A 26,655-nucleotide genomic window follows, 5' to 3' on the forward strand; every position below is an offset into this window, starting at 1 on the left:
CTTGCAAATAATGCTAGCTTTCCTCCCAAAGGTGCTGCCAGCTGAGACATGCTTGGCATGGAAATGAGGGAGTCATTGGGTTTGCTTCCTGTATTGTTGTGCACTGTTTTCGCCACCTCTTGGTGCTGGAGTTTGCCATTGTCGGCCTCTATATGATCCTTGTGATTGCCCTCTGCCCCTTGTGCATCTGTATCTACCTCTTTGGGGCTTGTCAGTGGCTGGAAAGGACCAGTTTTTTGAAGGCCAATTTCTGCTAAAACGTGGTGGTTGGACCTGTAAAAAAGCTTTGACAGTTTGCATAGATTTGGCTTTTTCTTCCATTTTCCGTAGTATCTCCTCAGCATTAGTACCAAACAGCACATCCTTTTGTAAAGGAGCATCTAGAAGTTTAGCTTTCACATGATCAGGCAAATTTTGTTCCCTAAGCCAGGCATGTCTGCGAATGACTGATCCTGTAGCAGCCGCTCTACTTGAGGCCTCTAGGGCATCATAACCACATTGTAAGGTGTGTTTACCCACTTGCTCTGCACTATGCATCATATCCTGTAACTCCTTCAAATCTGGTTGTTCAGGTAGAGACATTTTATTCCTTAATTGTGATAACAGGAACTGTTGATATTTAAGCATATGAAACTGACAATTTAAGGCCCTCATGGCTAGGGTGGCCGAGGTATATACCTTTTTCCCCACCTTTCTAAAGATCTTGACTCTCTTTCTGCAGGGAGTGGATTCTTGGCAGTAGAGGCCTTCAATCCCTTGGGGCCTTGTGAAATGGTTTCAGGGTCAGCATTATGGCTTTTGAAGAGAAATTGGTGAGAGTTAGGTACTCTGTAGTACCTATCAGGTTTGACTGGTGCAGGAGGCAGAGAATCCGGGTTAAGGCAAGCCTCCGAATAAACATCATCAAGTATGTCCAAAACAGGGGGTATCGCCAGAGGTCTGTGTTGAGGTAACAAAAGAAATTCCCTAAGTCTTTTCTTGGAATCTGAAAAGTCTTGGCCTTCCCAATGGAAGTGTTCCCTCAAAGTGTGCAAGGTATGGACTGCTCTGCATCCGAATCCTCAAAAGGGGAGTAAGAGTGTTCCTCTACATCAGAATGTTCTGATAAAATGGATCCCTGATCAGAAGAGGGGGAATCTTCCTCCACTCTGGGTCTCTTGTCTGGAGGGGGTTGAGAACCCCTGATAAGAGTAATTAAATCCTCAGCCATTTTAAGCATCTGTTTTTTAGGCATGGGACCTGGAGATGGGCCCTGTGCAACAGGCCTCTTGGGATGCCTGGCTGCTTTGGATTTAGTAAAGGCCTTAATATAAAAAGAAGATGAGGGTCTAAAGACACCATGAGTGGAAGTGGACCTGTCCACATTAGTAAGCTCAACATTTGCAAAGGCTTCGGTGGTTGTAGTCTGGGAAAGGGCCGTGGTCCCAGCGGTCTCGGGTACAGAGGACACCGCCAAAGGAGTGTCGTCGGTAGTCAGAGACTGCAAAGGCGTCTCACTGAGAACCGGACCACGTGTAGCCTGTTTTGGCGTGGTGTCGGTGGGGACCGCGGGCCTCGCGTGTCGGTCCTTGTCCTTGCGTTTTTTGGACAAAGCGGTAGTCGGAGTGTCCGACGACATTTTATAATCAAAGGCTTTACCAAAATAGTGTTTGGCGAACTCCACCCGATGCTTTATAGTGCGTTTATTGAAGGTAGCGCAAAAACGACAGCCCGAGACGTTGTGGTCTGGGCCTAAACAAGGTATGCAGAGGGAATGGAAATCCTTATGCGGTATTTGCTTCCCACAAGAAATACAATTATTAACTTTTTCTGACATCGGTCTGAGGCAAGAAAAGTTTCCCCAACGGGGTACTTAGCTTTAATGAAGACTTCGGTTTCCAATATTTCCGTAATTCAGGAGCTGGCCGACCGGCACTTGCGAACTGCTTCTGCTTCGGGCACCGCGCGGCAAAAAAGACTGAAGAACATGGCATCGGCTGTGTCTTATATACCCTGGCCTCACTGACGTCAGGAGAGAAAGCGACAACAACCGACGCCGGACCAAGACTTTGGAATTCGGCCGACCGAGGGACCGCCTGACGGCAGAGACTCCATCTGTGATTACTGCAGCTGTACGCACGATGAACATCAAGGACATGTTGGGACATTTGCATGTTGACTCTATCCACGAGGAAGAAGAGAACAACTTAAGGTTATTTCAGAAACTACTTTTTGAAGAAAATGTGAGTAAATGACAAAGGATTCCAGACTTTTCAAGAAAGACAGTGCAACTGTGTAAGGTAGTTATCATATCAGTAAGTCTTTGAGGAGAGATCAAGTTTAACAGAGAATCATAATATTTGGGTTTACCCATATTATGTATTCCAATGTTGTTCCCTGTCCTTGACTCTTGAAACTTCCATCTCCTGCACAGTCTCAACTAAGCAACAGTAACACGCAGAAAAACAAATACTCAAAAGCATATCTTTGTATAAACAAGGAAATAATAGCTCCTAGTATAACAGCTAAAGCTTGCCATAACATAAGTGCAGAATAATAGAAACACTACATTCTAAAGACTTAAATCTTGCTTATGATATAAATCGCAATCTCAATACACGATTTCAACTTTGTAAATATTGTAAATAGCCTCTTACTTCAAATGAATGCATGTAAAGTGTTTCCTTACTTTAAACATTTGCATGTATAATGTTTCTACGATGATTGTATGTATAATGTTTCTACACTTCAATTGTAATGAAGGTATATTTCAATGAAGCTCTACTGTACAACCATCAGATATATCAAAATTATCTTTGTTGATCAACCCTGATATGGAATGTACATATTTGTAAACTGTACTTTATTTCTGTAACTTCCTTACTTTTGTAACCTTACTGTTTTATGTTCTATGGAGCTTTTCTCCCCGGGCCTCCCACTGAAAACGGGCATACTTGTGCCCAGTGGACTTCCCCGGTTACCAAACTAAAATAAATAAATAAATAAATTGGACCTGCTGGAGACACAGGTATGTATCTCAGAGACTACCCCTTATCTGAAACAGGCTCCCCATCCATGTGAAGCAGAGTTCTTCCCAAACCTAATTCAAGTGCAACTTGGACAACTGGAAGGGGAACAGGAAATTCATCTCTGGTTTAGCACTTATAACTCTAATGGACACAGGTAGCCTGGAAATGTTCATCTCCCAGGCCCCTGCTTGTAAATGTTTCATCTCCCAAGCCCCTGCTTAGACTTATCAATTGTACCAAAGGATGTACTCAGAACAAAGGTGCTGAAAAGGAATCAAAACTCTATCACCAACAGTGTCATTTCAAGAGTGGACAAGTGAGGACAGATCAGAGATCCCTTGTTTTGTGTGAGAAGATCCACTGGTGAGGTAACATGTGGCAACTTCCCCTAGCCAAGTGAAAAAGAAGGGGGAACCAATGCTGTCTAGGCTTGAAGTGAGTCACCAACAAGATTCTGGGAGAGTCCTGAATGATCTTGTGCAAGATTCTCAGAAGAAGAAGAAAGGGAGTGGAAACCATACAGAAACATCCCCTTCCAAGGAAAAGACAGGACATCCACCTTCCAAGCCAAAGGACTTGGGACTCCGGAACAGCAAAGAGGAATTTAGCTGCTCAGAGGGGAGGCAAAAATATCTACCTGAGGAGTACCTCAACAACAGAAAATGTCCAGGAACACATCTCTGTGAAGCATCCATTTGTGAGTCTGTCTGCTGGACCTGCTCAAAGAGTCTGCCAGTAGATTGTGCTCTAAGGGAATGTAGACAGCCTGAACAGACTGTTGATAGTTGACAGCTAGGTCACAGACTTGAAGAGCTAGCCTGCAAAGAAGGTATGACCTTGTACCCCGTTGCTTGTTGACACACCACAACAATGTGGTACTGCCTGTGAAAACTCTGAGGAGCCCAGGATGAAAGAGGGTAAGAAAAGCCTTAAGAGCTAAAAGCAGAGCCCTCATTTCCTTAATACTGATGTGATTTGACCTCTGATGAAGAGGCCAGAGACCCTGAACTTTGAGAGAGCTGAAAGAAGCTCCCCACTCCCTGTCTGAAACCTCCATAAAGTGCTCTTGGGTCAGCACTGGACAGTGGAAAGGAAGCCCCGGGTTGAGAGAAAGTTGATGAATCTACCACTGAAGTTCAAGCTTGAGACAGGGAAGGTAAGGAACTAAGAAGTCCTGGGGATGAAAATAATGAAGCCACAATGACTTGAGGTACCACTGAAGCTTTCTAATGTGAAGCCTGGCCACAGGCAGCATGCAACTGACTGGAAGCCATAAAACTGAGGACCCGAGGAAGTCCCTGGCCATGACTGAATCCAGAGGAAGAAGAGACTGGAAAAAGGCAATCAGAGACAGGGCCTTGGGGGAAGTCAAAAATGCCAGCATGCAGATAGTCTGGATCCTGCAAACAAGGAAAACATGATCCTGAGAAGGAATAAAGACTGATTTTTTGAAAGTTTATGGTGAACCCTAGACTCAGTAGAAGGGAAATAGTAAACTGGAGATCCTGAAGCAGAGCCTTGGGGAACCAAAGCTTGAAAGAGCAGACTGTCCAGATAAGGAAAGATCTGAACTCCTGTCATCCTGCAAAAAAAGGAATGACATGAGTGGGGCATTTGGTAAATACCCTTGGGGCAGTATAGAGGCCAAAGGACAAACCAGAGAAATGAAAATGCAAGGAACAAATACAGAAATGCAAACATTTCCTGAAAAGGGGATGGGTGGGAATATGAAGGTAGGCATCCTTGTGATCCCGAGAGACCAGAAAGTTCTGGGGAAGAAAATGAGGAAATAAAGTTTGAGGAAGCAACATCTGATAGGAGAGGACCTTGAGAAAGGTGTTCAGCTGAGAAAGGTCCAGAATTGGTCTCCAGATGCCTTCCTTCCTGGGAACCATAAACATTCTGAAATCAAAACCTCTCCTTTCCTGGGCAGGGGACACAGCCTGAATGGTGTCTTGAGTCAAAAGAGAACAAAGCACTCTGGGAAAAGGGAAAGCTGTTCTCAAGGAGGTTGAGGGATGCCCAGAAAGGGAGGAATAGATTTCCAAACCATGAAATACACTGGCCGATAATGGACAGAACCCAAGAGTCTGTTATGATCTTTGACCAATTTTGAAGAGAAAGGCAAAGGGACAAGGAACCTGGCCAAGAAATTGTCAACTGGAACACAGCTTGTCCTGAAAAGGAGGTTTCTGAGAAATAGGGGTCAGTGTAAATTTAGCAGGAGGTACACATTTAGAAACCTTTTTAGTCTTGGGCAGAGGTCAAAACTGTTTGCTAACAAAAGCAGATTTGGAAGAGTAATTCCTCTGAAACTTGGAACAGGAGAAACAAAAATATGTTTCAACTCCTACAAGGCTTTGCCTTATCCCAGAGAGATTTAAAAAGTTCAGCAGCAGTAGTACCAAAAAGATTTTTATTATACAAAGGAGCATCCAATAATTTGACCTTAATGTCATCAGGTAAAGCTTGAAGATGAAGCCAAAAGTAATGCTTCACAACTGAACCAAATGCAGCAGCCCTGGAAGAAGCAACAGTTGCATCGTAACTGCACTTAATAGAGTGGTGGGTAACTTGAGAAGTAGAACCAACAAAGAAAGGGATGAAGCCTTCTCCTAAGAATTAGAGAGGTCAGAAATCAGATGAGAAACTTGAAAAAGGAGGGCTAAAACATACCTGGTCATATGAGTCTGGCAATTAGCCCAGGGTGGCAGCAGTACAGACCTTTTGCTCAACTTCTCCGTAGCCCTACCATCCTTATCTGAAGGAGGCAACTTGGTAGAGGGCAATGGCTTGGTGGGTTTGTCAGAGGAAACAGACACCACAGAAGGATCAGTAGAAGGGCATTTATACAGAAATTTACAGTCATCTGGCACCTTGTAAAATCTATGTCAGTTTTTTTAACAGCTGGGGGCTGAGAATCAGGGGATTCAGAAGCTGCTGAAAAGGTATCCAGGAGGGCAGCCAGAACTAGAGGAGCAGCATAAGGACTGGGAGACTCCATCTAGAAAAGCTAATAATACATCTTCTGGATACCAGAAACCGGAGAACAATCCCACTTAAAGAATTCCATCATAAAGGGAATACTGTCTCCAAGGGAGATCTCCTCTAAAGGGGAATCTGGAATAATAGAATCCTCCTCCCCCTCTAAACCATAGTACAAATGGAAGAGAATTCAGAAGAGTATCCTAATGATTCTTCCTACAAATCCTGATCCTTATCAGAGGAATCCCACTCCCTGGGCCTCTTAAGAGGAGTGGAAGGCACAGAGACCCTCTTGAGAAGGCTTTGAAGCCATTAAAGTATTAACCCCAGAGTAAAATCCTGCCATTCCTGTTCAGTATCCTTAACCTCAGATGAAATATGCCTGTTTTTTTGTTTATTTTCTGCGTGATATCTGCATATCTCAGGAAGGGTTGGATCTTTGTTGACACTCAATAAGCATAGTGGGGATTTCCTCATGAACATCTGCAGAATCCCCCCGTCCCTCAGAAATAATCATTTAAGGTTCCCCCTCAACATCAGAAGCAGACATTTGTAAAGCCTCAGAGGATGTGTGAGAAGTTGGATCCATGTCAGCCTCTGACGGGTTAGGAGCAGAGGAATCAAAAGCAATCACTGGGCAATCTTCTGGACTTTCCCTAGCCTTGAGAAAGATGTCTGGGCACCCTGGACAGCAGCTATATCAGACCTAAGTTTTTCTGGCCGATAGCTGACCCTTGGAATGGGAAGACTCTGCCATAGCACCCTGAGCCAAGAACTTAAGACATTGGTTTTCAAGGTTAACAGACAAGGATGAGAGGCGACTACATAGGGTCTTATGGACAAATGTTAGTAGATAGAACACTGCCATACAGTCATGGGAAGCACCCAGACAGAAGAGACACTGGTCATGACGATCTTTATGGGGAATCTGCCTCCCACACTGACATTTCAACACTAAAAATAAGAGAGAAAGATAAGGAAGAACCCCAATGGGGAACGTACCCAAAAAATGGCTGGGTAACCAGCACAGAAGTAAGGCATTCAGACTGGAGGCAAAAAAGTTCTGAAGTATGTGCATCCATACGTAAACCTTTCTGCCCTACACCTTGCGTTGGGAACGCAGATGCGATATATGGCACCTGTAGATACTAAAGGCTTTGGTATATCGGCTGGACATTGGGCTATCCTTGGCAGGAGATCCCTCACTTTAGGAATACTGTAACAGTGACATGGAAGGACATTAGCAAAAAGTAATAGCCTGAGACAACCATTTGGAAATAGTCTGCTTTAACACAGGTAATCTCTTATAGGTTCATAGGCATACACTAGGCTAACGACCACCACGGTCTATATAAGCCTAGTCATGCAACCTAGCCCAAACTGTGCCCTTACGGAGTCAGAAAGTTGCTAAAGTTTTTTGTGGGGTGGGGGTTGGATATGTTAGGTAGGATATATTTACTGTCTACCTGCATCACAGACATGGGACCAGACCAGGGGTGAATTTCCAATTTCCTATCCAACACTCAAGGCTAAGTTTGGATAGGGTTAGGGATACACTCTGATTTACATGGATAGGGGAGTCTATTTGTGAGCTTGCGGATCCTTTGAGGCATGCATGTGTCTTGGCAACATGTTCTACTGACGTCTAAAGAAAAATTAAAATAGTTGGATCTAATGTTTCTGATGGTGTTCACTTTGCAGACGTGCAAAAGGTCCATCAGGGCTGGATCCAAAGATTCCTTTTATGCCAGGCATAGATCACCTTTCAGTAACTTGTAGGGGACCGAGTACAGAGACAGGGCTTTAAGGCAATCTATACAGGACAATGAGTTTAAACTCTGGATTCTCTTGGTAGGGAACATTTGTGGGCATTCTAATCATTGCATATGCCCAGTCAGGTGCATGCTAAAAGAGGCAGTGTATTGAATTATGGGTCAAATGGCAGTACAACTTCCTTGGACCTGGATGCCAAGTCCTTACTTAGAAGTTAGGTGACACAGAATTATTTTCTTATTACCTTGGACATGCGTTAGTCAAAGGCCAGACTACTGACTACATATGCTCATAGATCCTTAAATACCGGATCAACTCTTAGGAGTGTGTTATTGATGGGTGGATGTTTTCCGAAAAGGCAGTATAATGCACCTCTTGGCATTGAGTTTTAATCCATGGCTTTGGCACCAATGACAGCTCCTAAAGGTCCTTGACATTAGCCCTGATCTCCAAGAGGTAAAAGGCCCTGAGGTACTTTGCTGGTGACTGGTCTCTTAGTGGAGGTAGTCTCACCAATCCTGATTTCTTAGGTGGTATCTGAGAGACACTGAGCAATCCAGCCAGTTATGTAGGGATTTATGCCAAGTTTAGTGAGTTTAAAAAACACACAGAAAAATCTAGCAAAGCTAGACTTTACACTGTGTGATACCTTAAACCTCTTTTATCAGAGGCAACATGGGATATATGCAAATAACCCTTTAAGGATATTGGGTGTTTCAGCTAAATGGCAATTCTGAATCTCCACGACTTTTTCTTATACTTTTAAGTCTACTTATGGACAATATCAGACCAATAAAGCCAAACCCTTTTAGCTGCGGACATGCATGTTTCTGCCTTCTTATGGCATCAGCACAGCAGAAGAGGAATGTTTGACTTTTGGAAACACAGGGTTGTCATACCCAACTGATATCCATAAACATTAGGGTGTCTACAAAATATCCCAACTAACAAACTAAAACAATGAGTAAAAAGGTCACTCAGAATCTGAGGATAAAAAAGTGCATCTGAGCAATCATTATTCCTCTCCAGATTCAAATTCTTAGTCTCTTCAGGAAAAAGAACTCAATTCTTCCCTTAACAAGAACCATCTGATAAAAAGGGTCAATAGCTCTCAGCCTCCCCCTTATCTAGCTAAACTGCTCATACCCCTCTATCCTCACTCTCTCTATGTTCATACACAATTAAATCAGTACTTTTTTCTTAATACCCTTCCTTACCATACCTATTTTTCACCGTTAACAGACTCCTTGTCACATAAATTCATCCTCATTCATATCAGTATTTTCATATACCTACTTGTAATCTCACTCCAATTAATCTTTACCACCTATAACTGCATCCCTTCACATTCCTCCCACCACACACCATCACCAATCCATACATCCTTTTAAATCCCGAATATGCCACTACTTCATTTTCTATCACTAGTATTTCTTAGTCAAGCTACACATTCTCGACCAGCTATCATGTGTCTCTCTCCCACTGTTGCTTGCTTATACCTACCACACAATACTTTAACCAGAGTACCGCAACTCATTTCTCTAATACTGCCTCAAGCCTTCACAACATTAGTAGTATTAGCACCCTGAAATACATGCAAGCAGTACGTGCTCCACCATCATCCAAAATCATGTACAAACGCAAGCCTAGATATAAGTTGCTCTTCAACAGCCACATTGCTAACACGACAATAACACTGGCAGGGGATATGAATCCCAATCCCAGGCCACCCATCTAACCCCAGATCCCCCCAAAAACCACTCCCCAAAACATTCTGAAGCGACAAGCTACTTTTCCAACCACCGAAGGACTGAAGTCTACATAACAAAATCACAGAAGTTTATGCCTACGTAGAACACTATTTCCCTGATCTCTTCAGTCACAAAAACCTGGTTACAACCAATAACCAAAGATACACAAATACTCCTACCAGGTTATAATGTACTCGGACTAGATATAAACAACAAAAAGCAGGTGGAGTTGCTGTTATCTACAAAGATATTTTAGATCTCTCCACTTACAATACTACTGCATTTACTTTCAACAATGCTGAACTTCTCATTTCACTCCTCAAACTGTATAATCATAAATCTACAGCCATTGTAAGTCTATACATACCACCTGGTAACAACATTCCCTTTCTGGAAGAGATCCACTCCTGAATCATGGCTAACATAAGACTGGAAACCATCCTGCTAGGAGATGTTAACAAACTGGCAGAAGATAGACCTAGAAAACACAACAAACTAAATTCAGCTATATGGCTCTATTCAACTAATCAGGACTCCAACTAGAATTAACAAGGTCACATCTAAAGAATCCATCCTAGACTGGGTTCTACCATTCACCCCAACAATGCTGTCACAAGTGGCAACCTAATTAACAGCCTACGTGACCACTGGCTAAGCTACATGACACCCCAAACAGCCCTTCAAGGTTCATCACTAAAAGACAATTAGAAACCTCAGTAACTTCAGTAAAGAAACGTTCACTTCCAGCCTGCTCCAGATCATCTGGACTACACTTAAAACTCTTCCCCTTGATGAAACAGAATATGTACTTAACACAATTATTTCCAAATATCCTCACAGAGCAAGCACCATTAAGAACCAAATGAGTTAAAAAATAAACCATATCCTTGGCCAACTAAAAAAAAAAAAAAAGAAAATCATGCAACTTAAGAGATAAAGCCTGGAAGTCATAGCTACGTATCAAGTCTCAAACATCCCTACAACAATACAGGCTGTTAAGGAACCATAGCCAACAATGCATAAAACAGGACAAAAGAGATTATTATAGCAACAACCAAAATTCATCATCAAATAATCTGAAAATCTTCTGGAAATCAACAAATACATTTCTCAGTCTTGGAAAATCAACCCAACTCAGCAAAGCACTGCTTCACAGTTTAATTCACATTTTAAAAACAATACTACAAATTCAGCCATCCAGCCATCCCCACTCCAAGCAGTGAACCCAGAAAAGACCTTTGCACACTCACTCCAGTGCCAATATATACAATTGAAAAATAGTTATGCATCCTTAGAACCACCACCACTGCCCCTGACCAACTTCCATCAGAATTTCTCAGACATGCACAGTACAACCACTGCCCTTTTAAGGTTCACTGATATTATAAATCACAACAGAAATTCAGGTCTTCTCACCTCAGTCATATTTCTGATCTATCCAAGACGCTTGACACAGTTACCTTATTAATAGATCCAAAGCAGTGAAATGGCAAGATGATTTCTTCTTTTTCCTTCCTACATGAAGAACCCATCCTAGAATCACTACTGTTTAACTTATTCATCAACAAACTAAACAAAGCAGCCAGAGAGGCCACAAATGTACAATACGCTAATGACTCTACTCTAATATATGCTGCTAGGGCACCACTCAGAAATCCTTCTCCTCCACAGAAGTTTGGCTTGACAACTTACAACTCCCTCCTAAATCCTAACATAAAACACCTACTCCTGATCAACCACAACTCCCCCTTCTCCCAAAAAAGTACCTCTACTATACTCCCATTTACCAAGACCAATACAGAACAGGTATTCCACACCAGATTGCTACTTGTGACTATAGATGACCACCCAATATCTGATCTCCACTTTCAGCAAGCCATAAAGAAGACAGGCTGCCTCTAAAGAGTAAAGCAATACCTTACTGATTCTGCTAGACAAAATGTAACCACTTTTTTCCTGTTCCCCACTATATTAAATGCCTCTTGCATCCTTACCAATCTCAGCTCCTCTCTATCAGCCAAACTTGAACAGTGCTGCAACAAAGTAGCCAAAATGTCCACCAACCAACACTACAGATCATATCACTGCATCTCTCTAAACAACTTAACTGTCTTGAACTAAATAATTCTCTGTTGTTCTCACAATTAATTAAAACCTTTAAAACAACCCTGAAAAATTCCTCTCTCTTCAGCCTATCATTCAACCTTACACTACTTAAAGACCTCAACATTCTACTGACAAATCATTACCCTCCATAAATAAACTTAACAATGCAGGATTAGGTTCATAGGTTTATACTAGGCTATCTGCCCTAAGGCATTTATAAGCCTAGCCCAAATATTTGTGGCTTACGCCACCCCTTATATGAAAAAATACTGTGCCCATTAGTTTGTTGTGCCTCTGTCCAGCAGTGACACAGAGATGATTCCCGGGGTAAACCTACGATCTCCCATCCACAGGTCTAGATTTCTCTTGAACAGAGTCAGCGAGGTGCTCTGCCTCACATGGACCGGGATTTTATTCCACAGCATAGGGAGTCTCTGAGTGATAAATCTATCCCTCCAGCACGTCCTATTTATATCCGTGCTAAGGTTTAAGTCGCTTGCTCTAGTGGTTTTGGTGGATTTGGATTTTTTGAGGTGGAGCATGTCCATTAATTCTGGGTTGGACATGGCCTTGTATGTCAGGCACATGTCACCTCTGAGCAGATGGTATGCGACTGAATAGAGCTGGAGTTTCTTTAATCTGGCAGCATATGACAGATTTTGGAGTCCCTTTATCCTTTTGGTGAGGAACTTTTGGGGTTTCTCCAATTGCTGCAGATGTCGGGTGAGATACATCCCGAATGGGGCATTGTACTCGATCATTGGTCTGATAAGTGAAGAGTACAGGGAACAATGACCTCACTAGATCTGGATGTGAATCCCTTCATGATCAGGTGGGCAATGTAGAAGGTCTTTCTAACCACTTTAGCAACGTGAGTGTCAAAAGAAAGGCCACTGTCAACCTGGGTCCCCAGGTCCCTGATAACCTCTTCTGTGCTTAGTGGATTGCCACCTATATGGTAGCTTGGGGTTACCTTGTTTTTCCCGAAGGGTATGACTATACATTTTTGGCGTTTAACTTCAGGCCATGGCTCTGGCACCAGCTATCTGTTTCCGTGAGTCCCTTCTGAAGGATATCCGTGTCAGATGCACTTTCCACTATGGCGCCCAGTTTGCAGTCGTCTGCAAACTTTGTCAGCCAAAGTCCTCCCATGTTGGCCTGTACTTCTGAGAAGTAGATGCCAAACAATAGGGGGCCAAGGACCGAGCCCTGTGGGACACCACTTGTGACCAGCTTGGAGTCTGACACAGCGCCAGCAACTCTAACCCTGTGGGTTCTGTCCTTAAGCCAGTTTGCAACCCATCTTGTGACATATGGGTTTACATTTAAGCTGGTAAGTTTTTCTACAATACCCGAGTGGGGTATTGTGTCGAAAGCCTTTGCAAGGTCAAGGTAGGCTGTATGGACTGCCTTTCCCTCATCAATGGCCTTGGTGACTGTTTCGAAGAAGTCGACCAAGTTCAAAAGGCATGATCTGCCCTTGACTAAGCCAAACAGGGTCTGGTCCAATGTCTGCAAGTCCCATATATCTTTGTGTATGAGCTCCATTATGATCCTCTCGATAGCTTTGCAGACTAGACTTGTTAAGCTTATGGGGCGGTAATTACCAGGGTCCGTGAGGCGCCTTTGTGGAGTGGGACCACAGTTGCCGTACGCCACTCCTTGGGCACGTATCCTGTGGTAAGGCTGAGATTAAACAGCTGCCTTATGTGCGGGTTTAATTCCTCATTTAGCTCGTAGCACACAGCCGGGGACACCATCCGGTCCCATTGATGCTGTGTTTTTAGCTTTAGAGAGAGCAGCTTTCACCTGCGCATTTGAGATGTCCGGGAGGCTACACTCGGCTGGGATAGTTATCTCTCCTTTAGGGGAGAGGGGTGAAGTTTGCACTGAACCTGTCTGCCAGTATGTTGGCAATGTCTGTGGGTTCAGTGATTTTTGTATCATTTTGGACTAATTCTGAGCATATCTGGGAGTTTCCACCCAGGTTCCTAACATAGCTGAAAAAGGCCTTATGATTGTCCTTTGAATCCATGGCAATTTTTCTCTCAAAATTGGCCTTAGTTGATTTTATGAGTGCTCGTATTTTTTTACTAATAATGATCAGGGGTGACTTCCCTTTTATGGATTTTGTTCTATCATGTAATAGCTTTCTCCTCTTATTGTAAAGTTTGTTAATGGCTGGGGTCCACCAGACTGGACGTTTGCCCTTTGTGGAAAGAGTCTTGGTTTTATTTGGGATTGCCTGATCCATGCAGTCCTGGAGGTGTTCATAGAAGGCATTTGTAAGGGCTTCCGCAGCTTGGGTTGTGGTTTCCTCTGGCTCAGGGGCCTTGAAGGATACCACACCAGTCTTGAGTAGTGTGAAGTTTGCTTTAGAGAAGTTCTTCACTATGGTCTTTTTTGTTTGGGGTGGGGGCGGGATGTGGATTTCCAGTGAGATTAGTTTATGATCAGATCTCACCAATGAGGGATATACTTCCGGTGTGGAGCATTTTGTCCCCATGTTTGTGACAATGAGATCTAGTATATTTTCTCCTCTCGTGGGAACAGTGACTAGCTGTTCCATGGCATTTGAATTTATGAACTCCAGGAACCGTTGGGCTAGAAAGTTAGGGCTTGAGTAATGTTCCCAGTCTATATTCGGGTAGTTGAAGTCACCCAATATGATGGTGTTTGGAGATACATTTATACCCTCCAGTGTCTTCAGGAAGGCTGTGTGGGGTTCCTGAGTTTGAGAGGGTGGCCTGTAGCATGCTAGAATTTGTAGAGCAGTTTTGCCTATGGTTATTTGCACCTGGATGGTTTCCGAAGTTTCGTGCGTTGCCACCAACCTGGAGGTGTGGGTATCCTTTATGAATATGGATACACCCCCTCCTTTTGTGGTGTGGTCCGGGTTTTGGGGCCGGAACGCATGATATGAGGTAAAACCTAATAGTGCCAGGGTGCTCTCAGGAGCCTTGAACCAGGTTTCAGTTACAGCACAGACATCGATGTTCTCCATACTGAGAAGGGCCTCGAGTGCGTGCATTTTGAGGTTTAGACTTCTGGCATTGAGCAGCATTACCCTCAGTTTCTTCCCATTTTTGTTTTCTAGGGTGGTAGGTTTAGAATTTGAGCCTTGCCTAAAAAAGGCACTATGGGGTGGCAAGAGCCTTAGCCAATATCCGGAATCCCAGGGGTGACAGGTGCAAGCCGTCCCTTGCGAAGCAGCGTGGCTTGTCAAGCATGTCATCCCAGGCAGACAGACACTGGATCCCCTTTGAATGACACCAGACATTAAGCCAATTGTTAAAGCTGATCATCTTGTCTCTATATTGTGGCATCATTCTTGGTGAAGGAAGGATACTGCTCAGGGTTAGGGTCATACCTGCCTGGGCTACATAATCAGAGAGCTCCTCTATGTCTCTTTTCATGTAGTCCAGGGAGGTACGTCTCAGGTCGTTCACACCAGCATGGACAATGACTGTGTCATATTTGTACTTGCCGTGCAGTGACCCGAGTGCTTGTGTTATGTGGCGGATTCTAGCGCCCGATAGGCAGCTTACTGTGATCCTCTCCTTGTTCAGCCTGGTGAGTGGGACGTCAGTGTGTCTGACTATGGAGTCACCTATGACAAGTATGTTTGGTGTTGTATTTGGCCTTAAGGGCTGTGACTGCTTTGCACACTGCTTTTGTGGTTTATGTGTTGCTTGTGGGGTGTCTTGAGGTAGCAGTTGTTTGGGTGTCTGCTTTGGAGGCCTCTGCTGTTTAGGTAAATTTTTACTCAGAGCCTCCGAGTATGTCTTTGTGTGTTTATGTGTTTGATTCAGTGGAGTGGTAGCATTATGCGAGGCTGGTTTTGTGGTGTGTGTAGTTGCCTTCTCCTCCTGTCTGGTCTTGCCAGTCCTGAGTTGAGAGAGCTCAGCCTCCAGTTTGGCTAAATAGCTGCATCTCTCGCAAGTATTTGTGTTATGTGGGAGGAGGAGAGGGTTGTCTGTGTACATGAGGCAGTTATAACATTGCCTCAAGATTCCCAGATTCACCAGCTGGACCGGAGAGGAGATTGACAACTGACCTTTGGACATGCTAGAATAATATTGGGAAATCCTTAATTGAAAACAAGGGCCAGTGGGGCGTGAGGGTGTAGTGCTTTTAATTTTTAGTGCTGACTTATATAATTGCTTTAGTGAGCAAGTGCCAGGTAACTTGAGTGCAATGTGTTACAAGTAACTAAATGCAAAAATGACAAACAGTAACTTTCTTTCAAGTGAAACAAGGAAATAAGTACAGTAAGCAATGCAGATATCACTAGTGATCCACAGAAGCGCTGAGAAGTTGCGTATTAGGTGGAATTAGCTTCCAGGGAAATAACAAGCAAACAAACAACAAGCATATAAACAAAGCTAATTCAGCAGGCCTGGATCTAGTCTATGCTAGAGCAAACAAGGTGTACCAATTTCAGTAAGATACAGTTCAAATATTCAGGCACTATAAACCTTTAACCAGAAATTCCCAGCTCAGAAGGGCAGAGTCCAGGATACTTCCTGTATTCACACTGTATTGTTAATAGCTGGAATATCATCCTACTCCACCTAAAAACATTCTGCAAACACCACCTTTCTTTATCATCTAATCTCCTTCATATTCCTTGTGCTTCCCACTTCCTTTCTTTGGGCTGCTCTAACTCAGTCTATGCACACTGATGATACTGCACTGCATATGCCACCCTGTAGTAAAAAAAAAACTACTCGTACACAACCAATGTAACAGTTTTTTTGTTATGTTTTTTTTAATCAGAACTGTTTGTAAATTATGTAACTGAGGTCAAGGACATCTGAATAATGGAACTATTACTCTATTACTCACAAATGAGACTGACTGTGAATGATGAAACAATGCAAATGATGTCCATGATGTCAGTGTAATGGAGCTTATCTCCCCAGGCCTCTGCTTGGTTGGACTTTCCCGGTAAACAAATACCAATAAATAAATAATAGCCTGAACAAGATCTTGAGACAGGCTTAATAAACTACTCTTGTCCAGTGAAACTGGAGCAGGAGAAGATACAGATTTAGTTTTCTGTTTCTTTTTGACATGTAAATTAAGGCAAAATGTTTTTTTTTAATGACCACAACATTATGGTTAAGCAGGGGCACTTTCCCTGCCCCTTCTCCCTATACCAACAAAAGTGGTTCTCCCTTGCCCACATGGAGGATGCCTTAACAGCTGCAATGGACGTCACTATCCCCCTGCCCACAGTGGCTGTATGGGCAACACCAATGTGATCCACGGAAAAAGACTTGTGATCGAAGGAACTAGCTTTGGCCACAGCAGAGTCACTCTCATGCGGCTAAGGCAAACTCCTAGCCTTCTCTCTTAGCAAAGGCTGTTTAGTTAACTTTTTCTTTTTGTGGCTGGAAGAAGGACCAACTGTGGGACAGCTAGTTTGTTCGATAGTCAAGCTGAAAAATGGTGCCTCTTTCCTGGGGAACTAAACAGCATAAAGTGGCAACATTTCAAAAGTAGCATAAAGTAAGTTTTCCTAGCTTATGAAGTACTTTCTCCACACAGGAAAGTAAATTTAAACATTAAAAGTAATATGTGGAAGTTTTTTCCCTAAAAGGGAACTTTTCTGCTCAGCAATATATCAGCACAAACTGACCGTCGAAAATTAAAAGCCTGCAGAAGAGCAATCTCTTTGGAAGCAGGAAAGTTCTGAAGGGCTTGGTGCCCAAGCCTGCCTTTTTAGTCAGCGCAGCTCAATTTGACTAAAGGTTTAGGTATGTGTAAAGTGTCCTGAAGCTTTGAAAGCTGTATGGCTCTAATAGCTTATGCAGAATATAGCCCACATAGCTTAGGCTACTGCAACAGTGATCAATATGAAGAACATTCAACTTTCCCCTTTTGTCACAGTTCTTGAGCACCTCAGTTGCACAAGGGACAAAAATAACTTCCTTGTCAAACAGAGAATTTAAAAAAATCAGTTTTAACATCTTCAGGAAGGTTTTAAGAACAAAGTCAATCCAATCTTCTCATTACTGACCTAGAAGCAGAAGCTCTGGCGGAAGAATCAGTAGCATCATAATCACACTTTAAAATACGCTTAGTAATATGAGAAAAGGATATCAAACTCTCCCACAACACCTTTCCCTCACCATTGAAGAAAGCAAGTGTGATGTCCATTCCCAAATGTACTAGGCCAACTACTTTCACTTACTATAGGACTATATTTCTATTACCTCACCTCACAAAACTGCTTGAGAAAATGGTTGACAATTAGACCACCAGCTGTCTATACAATTTGAACACACTGCCTGTTCACCAGCATAGATTGATTAAGGGTAGATGCACCCAGATAACACTATTCACCATCAATGATGCCATTCTTTCAAGTGCAGACCTAGGTAAGGTAACAAGAGCATTCTTCACAGTAATGAACAAAGCATCTGACTCTTGTTAACCACCTTTTACTAAACTTTCTTGTCACCTCCAATTTCATTGCATCTACATAAGAATGTCTTACAATGCCTTCCAAACAGAACTTTTACAGTCCCATGCTAACAGCTGCTGTTCTACCTCTAAAAATCTCTCTACAATGATCCCAAAGGGATCAGTTTTAATCAGACCTCTTCAACTGTCCAGATTTTTGCCTCAAATTTTTGGTCTTTTTCTCATACAAATTGGTGGTTTTCTGGCAAATCACAGATTGAAGTCACTAAATAATGACATAAGTTTGAGTTTCAGACTTCACATCCTTCAGAAAATGCATGCTGACCCAAATTATGTTACTCTAGCAGCTATCTAAATTTATAAGTTCAATATTTAAAATTTGTCCCCATTCTGAGGCCTTTGTTCCCCCATTATTTTAGGTTTTGTCCAGATTTCTCATGCTAAGAGGTTGAGAGGAATGGGTTTAGAACCTCTCCTATTCAGCATTTTTATAATTTGCATACCCACTGACCTCAAAACCAACAAAAAGTTATGCTGTATGCAGGCTACTCAATAATTTACAAATCTGCTCCACAATAAAAAAATAATGCGTTCAAACTGATCGGGACAAATACTTCAAATGGATTAAGATTAAACAACTTTCTCTAAACAAAAAGAAAAAAAAAGCCAAAACCTTCTTTTTGAGCCCAACCAAAGTTAAAACACTTAAAGCATCAAACTCTACTTACCTACAATAATCATATAACAGAATGTGTGTCTTCTTTCATGTATCTAGGTGTCACTCAACTCCTATTTCCTTGCACATCAAAAACATGAAATCAAAGATAAACAAGGCCTTGTAAGAACATCACAAAATCTCCACTTCAGAGGACAGATTTGCTGCAGGCAAAAACCCATTGAAGCCAAAACCTCAATATGGACTACCAGTTCACAACTTTGATTGCCACCATATATACATATATCAAACTTAAAATATCGCCAACAGAATATGCTACTTTTCTCATATCCTCTCCAAATGGGCACCACAGCATTTCCCTAGAATGTGTAGACTGGTTACCTGTAAATTAACTTTCTGGCACTCATACACAAGACACTCAAGTGGGCTTTGTGCCCACTGAATGGTGCACCGTGACAGTTATCCCACTCCACAAAGGGGGAGCCACAACTGACCCCAGGAACACCTGCCCCATAAGCCTGACGAGCCTGGTCTGCAAGGCCATGGAACGTATCATCTTGGAACTCATAAACAAAGACATTGGTAATCTCCAAACTCTGGACCCTACCCAGTTCGGGTTTGTAAAAGCAGATCATGTCTCCTAAACCTGACTGACTTCTTTGAAGCAGTCACCAAAGCCATAGATGAGGGTAAGGTGGTTCACACAGCTTATCTAGATCTCGTCAAGGCTTTTGACACCATCCCCCACTCTGGAATTATAGATAAGCTCACTAAACTAGGTATAAATCCCTATGTCACAAGATGGGTTGCCAATTGGCTCATGGACAGAACCCACAGTGTGGAAGCAGCCGACTCCAAATCCAACTTCAGACCAGTGACAAGTGGAGTACCACATAGTTCAATCCTGGGTCCTCTCCTGTTTGGTATCTACTTCTCTGAAGTACAGGCTAACACAGAAGGTTTTTGGCTAACAAAGTTTGCAGATGACTGCAAACTAGGAGCCATAATCAAAACTCCCATCGATGTGGACATACTACAAAAGGGCCTCACTGAGACAGATGCCTGGTGTCAAAGCCATGGCCTGAAGCTCAATGCCAAAAAGTGTATTGTCATCCCCTTTGGTAAAAACTCTGTACCCATGAACTACCACATAAGTGGTAGTCTACTTAATGCCGAAAGTGTGATAAGAGACCTTGGGACACAGGTGGACAGTAGTCTCTCCTTTGATAATCACATCGCCACAGTGGTTAGGAAATCCTTCTACGTGGCTCACCTCATCACAAAAGGTTTCTCATCCAGAAAAAAAAGAGGTCATTGTTCCCCTCTACTCATCACTCAATAGACCCATTATAGAGTACAACCCCCCTTTTGGTATGTACCTCACAAGACATCTACAACAACTGGAAAGGCCACAGAAATACCTCACAAAGAGGATTACTGGCATCAAACAGATGCCCTACGCAGACCGTCTCAAAAAACTCCAGCTATACTCCATCGCATATCGCCTACTCAGAGGCGATCTCTGCCTAACATAAAAAGCTATGTCAAACCCAGAGCTGTTGGACATGCTCCACTTAAAGAAATCCCAATCCCTCTGAGCTACATGCTCTAGGGACCTAAAACTTGTCACAATAAACAGAACATGCTGGAGGGACAGATTCCTGTCCCATAGACTTCCCATACTCTGGAACAGACTTCCTATCCGATGTCAAACAGAGCTCCTCATTAGCACTCTTCAAGAAAAATCTTGATGATTGGATGGGAAATAGGAAATTCACCCCAGGGATCACTTCTGTGGCTCTGCTCGACAGTGGCACAGGAAAATAATTTTCTTGGGTGGCGAAAGCCAGGGTACCTTTTTGGCTAGGCTTATATAGGCCCTAGGGCTAATAGCCTAGTACCTACCTATGAACCTATGAACTCAATAACATGACATCCCCTACTCTTATATGAAAACATACTCATTTATCAATTATGTTCACAAGCAAAGTATGTTACAGTCATGCAGAGAGGAACAGGCACTAAAAACACACCACCTCATTTGCTGGCTCACAAGTTATGGGAAACTCTCCATAACAACATTAAGACTCCATTACTGTAGGAATTCAGGAAGACACTACTAAGCTCACCTAACGGAAATATGGTAAATACTTCTCTTATCTGAACTACTGCACATTCAGGTATACTGTTACAATTTAGAATTAGGTTAAATTTTGTTTATGCTCTCAACAAAAATGTTTGATAATGTACCATTTCTCTTACGCTTCTTTCAAGCTGTACCACTCTTTCCAAATTCTAGGCTGTGTCCAAAATTGGTCCATGTTCATCAGTCCATTACACTGGTTAACAGGCTTAAATTAATTAGTAAACATAAAAGTAAAAAAATAAAGGTTCTGACCACAACAGTCCTTCAATTATGTTTTAAAACAAATTAAAACATTGTTGTCTTCAAATGATCTGTTATTTTGTCTGTGTCATAGTACTAATAAGTATTGCTGCTTTCATTAAGTTATTGTCCCAACTGAAATCAGTCACTTAAGACAAGCACACTTACAAGCTGCCACATTATCAAAAATGAAAATAATTAACAGCATGTGGCCAACACAAATCTACCAGTGAGAAAAATGACTCAATCACCAACCACCTAAATGCTGAACAGGAAGAAAAAAGTACACAGCAATGGCTCATCTTCCTTGGAGAAACTAAAAAAGCTGCTACCAACCATAGCCTCCCAACACAAGCCAAAGGCTTATTATGTCTCCAGGGGTATGGGAACATATGATATGTATTACTGCCTCCACCATCTTCAGCCCAGAAACAGTCTAAATTTACTTCAATACAGTTATTACATATAAGGCAAACCTATTTTCCAATGTACACATGACAAAGTTATCAAAAATGACTGCCAGACATCCACAAAGGAGCAGCAGTTCATAAGACCAGACTGGAGTTAAGGCAAGGGTTACAGAAGCATTGAAATCTGACATAAGAACTACAGATATGATGATGGCACCAGGAATGTAAATGACAATCCCGAGTGTTACGGTAGTTGGTGCAGGGTTAAGGTTGTGAGCTGTAGTTCCTATTGTAGAGGGTTTCATTCCTTCAGCCCTCATCTGCCTACTGTGTGACTATGAGCAAGTCACTTAATTGAAACATTGTTCCCCTGTAAAGGGACCGTGTGCCCAGTGGTCCTACCTGGTTAACAAACGGGATTGCAAACTAACATAACCCCCAATAACCTTCAGAAACTTCCTAGCTAACATGCCCGTGCCTAATAAATGCACATAATTCACAGGGACACAAAGTTGGGTTGTGCTACTTGGCTTATAAAGGCCCTGGTGGTCATTAGCCTAGTATATACCTATGAAATTATGAAGAATTTATAAGTCACAAAGTAAGTACAAAGAGATCTGTGCATGAACTGTTACAGAATGATCCAGAACTCAACATTAAGATTACTGATGATTAGAACTAAAATTCTTTCCCATTAATATGATATTGCAAGAAAACACAAACAGACCCTACCTTTTTAGTTATGGAGTCATCTGAATCAGATGGCATACGTGTTGACACATGAAACATAACTTCAGCTGTTGAGGTAGCAAAGTATGGAGTGGTTAAACCAATGCTTTTATTTCTTGGTAATCCTCCCATGAAGCCACAGTGGTTTGTGAGATTCACCTAATAGTATTAAATAAAATAACAAGGAAGCTTCAATTATATTTTTCAGTGAACTGGTAGCATATGACAAGAACTACTGCAGCAATGTCAGAAAAGAATACTTCCATAAAATCTGACCGCTTACCTCCCAACCTAGACCAGCAACAAAATCCTCATAAGCTTGACTTCCACCTGTATTTGTAAGAATAGAGTGCTTATCTTCTTGACCTTCAGCAACATAAAATACTGCAATCTTGTGTGTTTCTCGGCTGTCATGGAAAAAACATCATTCAGAAGAGCAAAAACTAACATGGTGAAAAAAAATTCTTCACTAAGTTACAAAAGGTATTGACATAATCAGCATAACACCTACTGCTGTCATTTGGGTTTTGTACTTCTAACACTTCCAGTCATCTACTAGAAACTGAATTATGCAAACATTCTTGCTTAAAATGTGCCTGCATGTCAATCAAATGGATTTGTGCCTAAACTGATTTTATTTTACCACTACTTCTTATAGACCGTGACTACATGCATTCAGGAATCAACGTGTTTAAGAAAGACATTTCAGGCATTTGTTAACAATGTTTAACACAAGAACAGAGGTACGAGTTCCTACTCCCCTCTTGAATTCATTAAGATGCTTATTTTTATTTATGTGCAGATCTAATACTACTGTATTCTAAGAGGGAGTAACTTACAGAAAGAGCAGGTCAGATATGTTCTTATAGTATCAGATGACTTAAGATATGACCAACCACAGTAGGACAATTCAGATTATGTTTCCTTGCACTCCAAGTCAGCATATTTTTCTTAGAAGCTCACATCATGATATTGTACACCTCACTAAGAAACCAGTTCAGCCCCAGATGCTGGCCTTGTACAGTTCACACAAATCAAGAAAAGCAGTAAAGACTGGGCATCTGTTACAGAAAGAAAAACATATATATACTTGACCAGCTTAAAAGATATTCCAACAGCAGCTACTGGAAGGAAGAGGCCATACACATACACATGTACACACACACAGATGGTCAAAGGTTAATGCTGATTCAGCAAACAGGGTCACCTCATACATAACTCATAAGAACATATGCATAAACAAAACTGACCCTACTTGGTAGGTCTACGACTGGGAAGAATCTTAAGCAATAAAAACTCCACAGTGGCAGGAGCTAAAGGACAGTCAAATGCCAAAGGCAAAGTAATTGAAATTGCATAGTATCAAGGTCTCCAAGGTAGCCCACATCCTTGAATATAGGCCAAATACTAATGTTAGTGAAGATGTAAACTAATATCCAAGTGACTATGTCTTAAATGTTTGCAATGAATGGATTTTTATAATAAAGACTAGAGACTGCCATGCTTCTTGGTGGAATGTCCTTTAAGCAGGGGTAGCTAGTGCTACTGGAATTCAGACTTGCAGACAAGGAATAGAAAGTGTAATGGTGTTGAGCTGTTGAACACTGAGAGAACACCTCTGACAATATCAATGTAAGGTCTCCCTGGACTTGATATCAAGGATTCAGTTTTGAGATGCGGTCGGCACCAAGCGAGTCAAGGAAACAGCTGGTCTCGAAGTCGAAATCACTACAGGAGCCAACAAACCAGCCCCTTGGAAAGACGGATCAAGGAGCTTCAAAGCAGCAGGATAACTGGAGGAGGAGAAATTATTCTGCAAGGGGAAGCTCTCCTTGAAGATGTAGGGGAAGGACCTGGAATAATCCCTATATGAATCTGAGTACAGACAAATTTCCTCATCAGTCTGTCCACCTCATTTTCTGACAGGCTCCCAGAGGACCTGATAGATGATGAAACAGAAGAAGACCTGGAGTGAGGTCTGGAAGAGATATCCCAAGGGGATGTACTCAGCACCAAATGTTCCAGCCCCAACGACGAGGCAGGGGCACAGAGTGGAGAGGTCGGTGCAGAGATAGGAGCCAAAGGGCTCTGCTCCAAGATTTTCTGGGCCTTTTTGGGAGGCTCCAACAGGACTAAGAATGAGAGGTCTGGGACTGTTTCTTCAGGAACTTGGCCTCCTTGGATTTATTGGCAGGGGTTTGAGCCCCTGAGACAGAAGGGATAGTTAGAGAAAGTGGATCAGCCCTTTGAGGACCAGTTTATTTCTTCTATCGGCAATTGCCCGGGGGAGGAAGACAATAAATGCACTCCCTGTGGGCATCAGATACAGTGATCTTGTGCCCACAGGAAGTGCAGTTTTTAAATCCAACAGATTTGTCAGATTTCTCAGACACAGTAGAAAGAAAAGGGAAATAAAGGAAAGGCGCAATGGAGAGACAAGTGGCAGTAGATTATAGACTAAAATAAATATATTTTTTTAATTAGTACAGAAAGCTGGAAGGGTAGGTTCTTAGAAAGAAACAGGTCAAAAGGCCAACTCACGTAACCGAAATGACATGGAAAAGTAACACACAGAGGAGATCAAACGGACCACAATGCTTTGCTGATAAGCAGCAAAAGAGATCTGAGGTATCTGAGAGGAAGGGAGGGTGTATGGGTAGGGTGGGAGAAGCTCTAGTTCGGAAGCTTTAGCTTGCTAACGGCCGAGTCAGTTCAGAGGGTTGGAACCGAAACCACAGGTGTGAGGAAGACTGAACAGACAACATCAGAACCTGAATTAAACCCCAAGCCAGACCTAGTAATCTACTCCTGATTAGGGAACTTTGAGGTGGACAAGATGCATGTTTAGTCTTCTGTTTCATTTTGACAGGAAAATGTTGGCAATAGTGTGAAGTTTGTAAATTAGTTGTAAAAACCAGTATAATGTATAAAATGGAGTTTAATGATGGCATTAGGAACACATCAAAAGTTGTATTTTCCGGAGTTATTAACCTTAATGATGTCACAAGTTAGAATTGGAAATGTTTTGTTTTTAAATGAACTATACTACATTTTTCACATTTAGTTTGAGGCCACTGTCTTCAGCTGTTAAAGTCTAATCAATGTTGGAACTGTAAGACCGTGAAAGAAAAAATAACATCAAATTTACAGTGCATTTCATGCAAAGGGAGATTCCCCTATCTGCACCAAATATAATGAAAAAAATTAAAAACAACCCCCTATTGTGGTAAACACAAAAAAATAAATTGTATAATTAGAGAATGAAACTGCTTAATTCTTATAAAAGGTCTCATTCTACCTTCCTTGACAGCATAATTAAACAAACTAGGAAAGAACTTAAGGGAACCATCAGGAAACTCAAAGCTGAATATGAACTTAAAATAGCCACTAAAACCAAAAATAACTCAAACATTTCTTTAAATATGTCAGGAAGTTAAAAATTAGCAACCAACAATGCTCGGAGCTCATCTACAACAATACTGCACACACTAACCCAAAAGAAATAACTAATATCCTAGCAAACAAATTCAGAGCAAATTTTACTCCACCTACAGTTACAGCTATTCCACAGATTCACAATCCCAGCCACCACCTTTAATTACTATGATCAAATTCTCTCATCCCTCTCAAAAGCTACCACCACTTCATACATAGGCCCTAATCTTCTTCTTCTTTCGGCTTTTCCCGTTTTTTAGGGGTCGCCACAGCAGATCACCTGTCCACTCATGATTGGCAGTGGAGTTTTACAGTGTCGAGTTGCCAGTCCGGCACCCAACCTTCCACGGAAGGCACACACACACACACACACACACACACACACACACACACACACACACACACACACCTAGGGCCAATTTGGAGTGTCCAATCCACCTACAGCATGTCTTTGGGATGTGGGAGGAAACCGGAGCACCCGGAGGAAACCCACGCGACCACAGGGAGGACATGCAGACTCCGCAAAGAAGGCATCCCAGCCGAGGATCGAACTGGAGAACCTCTTGCTGTGAGGCGACAATACCAAATTGCCTGATTATCATGCCAAACATGGTCTTCTTATCTGAATCTCTAGGTCATTGGACTGCAAGTTTCAGTAGAATTTAATTGAGTAGCCTATCTAATAAAGAATTAAAGGAATGCATTTGGGAGGGGAAGAGGGCAAATGTTAAGTGGGATAAGTTGATTCGCCCCATAGAACAAGGTGGCTTAGGATGACTTCATTTTAAGGGGTATTTCAGAGCTAAGCAATTAAGGCTCATACAAATAACACAAGCAGAAGGTTATAATTCAAAGTGGAAAGGGATGGTAATGAAACATGGCGGAGTCAAGACGTAAGGAGAAAAAGTAGGATTCTGGATGCAGGCCCTTAAAGAGAACAGAAACAACCATACAGAATATTATA

The 26,655-nt window shown here is 42.2% G+C and overlaps 1 protein-coding gene across 7 annotated transcripts in view; it reads right to left on the reverse strand.

The window, feature by feature from the left end:
• RALGAPA1 (Ral GTPase activating protein catalytic subunit alpha 1) overlaps positions 1 to 26,655 on the reverse strand; it is a 5,382,632-nt gene that overhangs the window by 901,216 nt on the left and 4,454,761 nt on the right. For all 7 annotated transcript variants that reach the window (XM_044074134.1, XM_044074135.1, XM_044074129.1 and 4 more), the window contains 2 exons: positions 22,540 to 22,663; positions 22,260 to 22,415 (listed from right to left, as the gene is read on the reverse strand). In XM_044074134.1, coding sequence (XP_043930069.1) covers positions 22,260 to 22,415; positions 22,540 to 22,663 — 280 coding nt within the window. The remainder of the gene's footprint in view (positions 1 to 22,259; positions 22,416 to 22,539; positions 22,664 to 26,655) is intronic.

This window comes from Protopterus annectens, chromosome 6.part0 (assembly GCF_019279795.1).
Source record: "Protopterus annectens isolate FY-2018-M chromosome 6.part0, PAN1.0, whole genome shotgun sequence".
NCBI classification, from domain to species: Eukaryota; Metazoa; Chordata; order Ceratodontiformes; family Protopteridae; genus Protopterus; species Protopterus annectens.